This window comes from Lactuca virosa, chromosome 6 (genome assembly GCF_052849685.1).
Source record: "Lactuca virosa cultivar CGN04683 chromosome 6, Lactuca_virosa_CGN04683_v6, whole genome shotgun sequence".
Taxonomy (NCBI): Eukaryota; Viridiplantae; Streptophyta; class Magnoliopsida; order Asterales; family Asteraceae; genus Lactuca; species Lactuca virosa.
Genome location: NC_136431.1, coordinates 79,949,742 through 79,955,665, shown reverse-complemented (window position 1 = coordinate 79,955,665; position 5,924 = coordinate 79,949,742). Strand labels below are relative to the sequence as shown.

General features: G+C 35.1%; 1 protein-coding gene across 1 annotated transcript; it reads left to right on the top strand.

Annotated features, from left to right (window-relative positions):
- Positions 1 to 2,583: 2,583 nt before the first annotated feature.
- LOC145120508 (4-hydroxyphenylpyruvate dioxygenase-like) lies at positions 2,584 to 4,456 on the top strand. The gene is made up of 2 exons (XM_079056316.1): positions 2,584 to 3,729; positions 3,887 to 4,456. The coding sequence occupies exons 1-2, from the start codon at positions 2,588 to 2,590 to the stop codon at positions 4,062 to 4,064; spliced, it is 1,320 nt and encodes a 439-aa protein (XP_078912442.1). The 5' UTR covers positions 2,584 to 2,587; the 3' UTR covers positions 4,065 to 4,456.
- Positions 4,457 to 5,924: the final 1,468 nt, after the last annotated feature.

Here is a 5,924-nt window from a genome sequence, read left to right as displayed (position 1 = left end):
GGTTTTTTCTTAGTGTTCTTGAGATCAATATCTGGTTCATCATGGTTGTTCATTGTGTTCTTGAGATTCTTCATATTTGAGTATGTGTGTATGTGTGTTAGATCAAAACACGAACCCAAATTTGTATGTGTGTATGCTTTTGTTTTTTGCTAGATTTGACATGGATGATTTATTCGGATTCAAAAACCTTCGATTTCCTTTCTGGAAATAAAGTTTTCTCTTTAAAAATCGAACATGAAATCGTTTATGGGGTATTCTTCAAAATTTCAAAGTTTTGCTCAAGAAATTGTTTCAGATTTGCTTAAGAACACCATGGTCGGAGGTTGAAGACGATGAACCGTGATCTGATGTGTATGTATGTGCGTGTTCATCAAAGGTCTGATGTATGTATTGGAGTTCTTTAGTTTATGAGAAAAGAGAAGAAAGATACAGAATAAAAGAATAGACCAGAGTTCTTGAGTTCGTCGGAAAAATTATGGACGCCGGAGACTCGCTGGAGAAGAGGACCCGAGTCTCGTCGGAGCTGTCAAATACATCGAAAAATGGCTAAACTTATGATTGCAGGTCATAAAGATATTTTTTGAACAGTTCAAACAAATTCAATGGGAAAATGTAGACAAAAAAAACCTTAATGACTAAATGTGTATATATTAAAAAATAAGTTACCCCTTTAAGTCATTATCCATTTTTCATTTATTAAAACACGATCATATTTTGTAAAATAATAATTATTTCACAAAATAAGAACTTTTGAAGAATATTTTCCTTCTCGAATATTTTGATTTTTGGATTGGTTTTCAACAAAACAGAATTATTATTTTTGAATTTTGGATTCATTTTGATTTATAAAATAAAAACCGAATAGTCCAAAAAAAATTAAATATCAATTTATTATTTATTTAATATATCTATAATTATTTTTTAATTTTGTAATTTATTTTTTCAAATAGGTTCAAAAATTTTCCCCTAATAAAAAAACATTATTATGCATTTTCTCTCAAATAGTTTTTTATCTACAATATATTAAATTATAATATTAGTTATTAGTAGTTCTTTAAAATTTTTAAATAACACCTAAATAATTTGTTTTTGCTTCTTCTACAAAATTGGGTAATATTATAATTATATGTCGTTTTAAAATGTTTCGATTTTTTAAAACGAATTATAAAAACCGATCTAACCAGATTGTAATTAGATCGGATCGGATTTGACTTGAATTTAGTTTGGATTATTCGGATCCATGTTTTGAAAACCGAAATAAATTTGGATTAACTTAATTGGATTGGATCGAACCAATCCATTCAAAAGGACACCCTAGTAATGAGTAACTACTAGTTATACAGAAAAACATTTATAATGAGTCTTAAAGAGTAATAAATTTGCCCAAAAAATGTTCAAGATTCGCTCATACCATGATTTTGCTAAAAGAAATATTTGAAAAATACGTGGAAAAAGGATTATTAAGCAAACAATAGTCATGTAAATGAATATCAAGCTTAAGAGCATCCATAATGCATAGTTTAATGGGGGAGTTTAATGAGATGACATGTCTAATTGACATTCAATGGATTAAACTCTACCATTGTGGGATGTAATGGTGGCATTCAATGTATATGAAGTTCAATGATCAATGAACTCTTCAATGGAAAAAAAAACATTTTAACTATTAAATATATATTTCATTGAACTCTATTGAGTTGAATGTATTGTAGGAAAATTAATGTAGAATTGTATAGTAAGTAAAATGATTATGTGTCAATTCATTAAACTCTAATAAATTTAATGTATTGTGGATGCCCTAAGAACCTCGTACAAGATTTTGCTATAGAGCCTCAACTACTAAAATTTTAACATTTTATAAAATCTTTGTGAATCCTAAAATCCCCCCTAATAAATAAGAATCATGTGTCACATGTCATTTTCTCCTTCAATTTGTCAAATGTCAATTTGTGGTAATTTAAAGATATTTATTTTCTACTTGTCATTTACTTTATTTTTCATTTTCTAATATTATTAATTTAGTTTCCATAAATTAAATATACCATAATAACTATAATAATTTCAATTTTCAATTTTCAATTTTAATTTCTAATAAATTACTATTTAAACTTTCATATTTAACATTTTTATAATTAACACGTTTAGTACACGGGTCTGACAACTAAATATTTAATTTTAATTTATTTATTTGTTATTTTTTTCTCATAATTTTTATTTATTTTAAATTTCAAATACAAATAAACTTTCTGTTTACTTCTTCGTATTTAATTTTTTATTTTAATCAACTTGTATAGTATACGGATATCATAACTAATTAGTAGATAAATGATAGTAATTATTTATTCAAGTGATCCTAAAAAAAAAAACTTCACAAATAAAAATTTCTCACAAACACCATTTCATGAAATACTTAATTATTTGTAGTTTTGAAGAAAAAAAGTGTCTTTTCATAGATAGATTATTAGAATAGCAATTAAACTATAATCGATTATAATAATTTTCTGAAACTAAAATCAAGCTAAATAATTATTGTGCTGTATATATATCATGGTATTCCTCAATCTAACTGCGAGAAACATTAAGAGACATGGGGAAAGAGCCTGAGCTCGTTAATGACAACGAGTTCGCCGGAAAACACCATAACTCAGTTGATTACGATAATTTCATCCCAACAAATCCCCCGTCTGACTTGTTCTCCGTCAGAAGATTCCACCACGTCGAGTTCTGGTGCTCCGACGCCACCAACACCTCTCGCCGCTTCTCGTCGGCACTCGGCATGCCGCTTGTCGCCAAATCCGATTTATCCACCGGAAACACAACACACGCATCTTACATTCTCCGTTCCGGTCAACTCCTCTTCCTCTTCACCGCCCCTTACTCCGCCACCATCTCCACCAACACACCCTCCATACCCACCTTCTCCCACACTGCTTGCCGCGCCTTCACCGCTTCTCACGGACTCGCCGTCCGCTCAATCGCCATTGAAGTCGAGAATGCCGAGCTTGCTTACTCCACCAGTCTATCCCACGGCGCCAAACCCTCATCACCTCCAATCACCATCGGAGAATCCATAAACGCCGTCGTCATCGCCGAAGTCCAACTATTCAACGACGTTGTTCTACGATACATTAGCTACAAAAAACCCACCATCGGCATCGCATCAACTTTCTTACCAGGGTTCGAATCAATTAAAACAGATTCAACGTCACACAGCATAGACTTTGGTATCCGACGCCTCGATCACGTCGCCGGAAATGTCCCGGAACTCACTCCCGTCATCAAGTACTTAAAATCCTTCACCGGATTCCATGAATTTGCAGGATTCACGGCGAAAGACGTCGGGACAAGCGAGAGTGGGTTGAATTCGGTGATTCTCGCATGTAATAACGAAAAGGTTATCATTGGGATGAATGAGCCGGTGTATGGAACAAGGAGGAGGAGCCAGATACAGACATTTCTGGAGCACAACGAAGGTCCTGGAATTCAGCATTTGGCGCTGGAGAGCGAAGACATATTTAGGACACTTAGAGAGATGAAGCGGCGGAGTGTGGTTGGTGGGTTTGAGTTTATGCCGCCTCCGCCGCCGACTTACTACCGGAATTTGAAGAACAGGGCGGCAGATGTGCTCAGTGATGAGCAGATGAATGCGTGTGAGGAGTTCGGGATTTTGGTAGACAGAGATAACGAGGGCACTTTGCTTCAAATCTTCACCAAACCTTTGGGTGACAGGTATCCATTTACATGTACAATATTAATATGTACATGCACATGCATATACATACATACGTGTGCATTTAACCTAAAAATATATATATTTCTATTGTTTGATATATGAATTCTTTATGGCAAACTACTTATAATATATAAGTTTTTAATTTTGATTTAGGCCAACGATATTCATAGAGATAATCCAAAGAATAGGGTGCATGATCTCGGGTGTTAATATGCAACAGAAGCCAGGATGTGGTGGATTCGGTAAAGGAAACATTTCAGAACTTTTTAAATCCGTCGAGGAGTATGAGAAGACATTTGAAGCACAAACTTCTGACATACATATTATCTGACCATGGTTCAGATTGAAAGTCGTACTCGAGATTGTTCTTTAACGTAGAGAGAAATAAGGAGTGATATTATAAAATAATTAAAGTCGTAGATCTTCTTGTGATGGAGAAATATCTCCTTTGAAACTATAAGCATAAAGTTTGGTCAAAGATCATATAAATTATAGTTCAACACGAATCTAGATGATTAACTAATTAAGCAAAGCTCGAGGACTATTACTTCCCCCCTGGTCGGTCGGTGAAGTGTTCTTCATTAACTAGTGTTCATACTTATGGTGAAGTTCAAATGACCAATTTGCCACCTCCGGGCTACCGAATCCTCTCTTTAATTCTCTCATGATTACTTATATATCATCTCGGTCGTTTATGTCATGTTGAAATCAAAGTGTAAACAACACCACCTCTTGTATAACACTTTGCATCTAATATAGTTTCTTAAGTATCTTTGTTTTTATATTTGATGGTTGTTATACCACTTACCACACAATCGTTTTGTCACCCAACGCAAAATTGCCAAACTATCATTTAAACGTGGCTTAGCTTGTATTAAGTATTGCGCCTAGTCGTGAAAGAGCCCAAGTTAAGTTTAGGAAAACATGTGTATCAAGCCCACATGTATTTGGTCCAAACCCACCCATAGATAAACTCATGTTAGCCTATTAGTAATTTAATCTCTTGCCCTTTTGTTTCTTTACCAAGACTAGGGATGAGATCAATTCTGAAACCGGATCGAACCGACCAGAAACCGAAAAATGAAAATTCAAGAAACCGATAACTGAACCGATTTACATATTCAGATTCTATATGGTTCTTGTTTGGTTCGATTTTATGTTTAATTTCCTTTGTAATTAGATAAGATTGGTTCTGGATTCGGACCGAACTGACATGTGGTGAGAGTCAAAATGACCAATTTGCCATCCTTGGGCTTAGAATTCTCCCCCTCCCTTATGGTTTCTTATTTATCATATCGGTCATTCATGTCATTTGAAAATCAAAGCGTAAACAACACCACATCTATAATACTTTGCATCTAACAAGTAGGTACCATATGCTCTCCTTGCATCACAAGTTTACCATGGTTGGCCTTTAATCAGTGTCATTGACATAGGCCTTCCAGCAGCCGACTCGAGGGTGGGGTGGGGGGGGGAGGTGGTAATCATTATCTGGTTTTCATCAAGGATTGTTTTGAACCTATATTTGGGCAGTTTCATTGATAATTGGCATTCAGAGTGGTCTTCCAAGTGGTGGTACAAGTGTGCATGGAAATAGAAGTAATGTTGTGAATGAAATGTCTTATACAAATATGCTTGTGGGAAATAAAAAGGGACATAAAATGTGACTACTTATTGTAACGCCTGGTTCCGGTACGTATTTTAAATTTAAAGATTTTATGTTTTTACATTGGGACTCGGCGAGTTGGAGGCCCAACTCGTCGAGTAGACAAGACTTTGGATGCAGGTTTTAAGTAACCTACTCGACGAGTCGGGAGCCCGACTCAGCGAGTAGGACTGTCTGGATGAAACCCTAATATTTAGGGTTTGCACCCTATTTAAACAACTTATCTTGTCCCAATTCATCCTCCATCGTCCCTCCCAACTCAGAGAAACCCTAAATCGAAACCCTAACCTTGTTTGAGTGTTCTTGAGCCATTTTTGTGTGCTTGTGGTGATTGTGAAGCTTGAGAAGGAAGAAGGAGCTTGGAAGTTCGAGTAGAAGCTAGTAGATCCAGAGGTTGTGCCCTATTTCCAGCTCACTTGAGGTATAAAGCTGAAACCTTGACCATCTATCTCTTAGATCTCTAGTTAGGGTTCATTTCTACCTTTTCTAAGCCTTAGAGGTGTCATACTCGAAATTTTGTGGTTC

Bases quoted from the DNA above. Each gene is read 5' to 3' on its own strand.
- LOC145120508 (XM_079056316.1), top strand. From the start codon at position 2,588: ATGGGGAAAGAGCCTGAGCTCGTTAATGACAACGAGTTCGCCGGAAAA. The intron at 3,730-3,886 runs GTATCCATTTAC...ATTTTGATTTAG, and splicing joins ACCAAACCTTTGGGTGACAG to GCCAACGATATTCATAGAGA.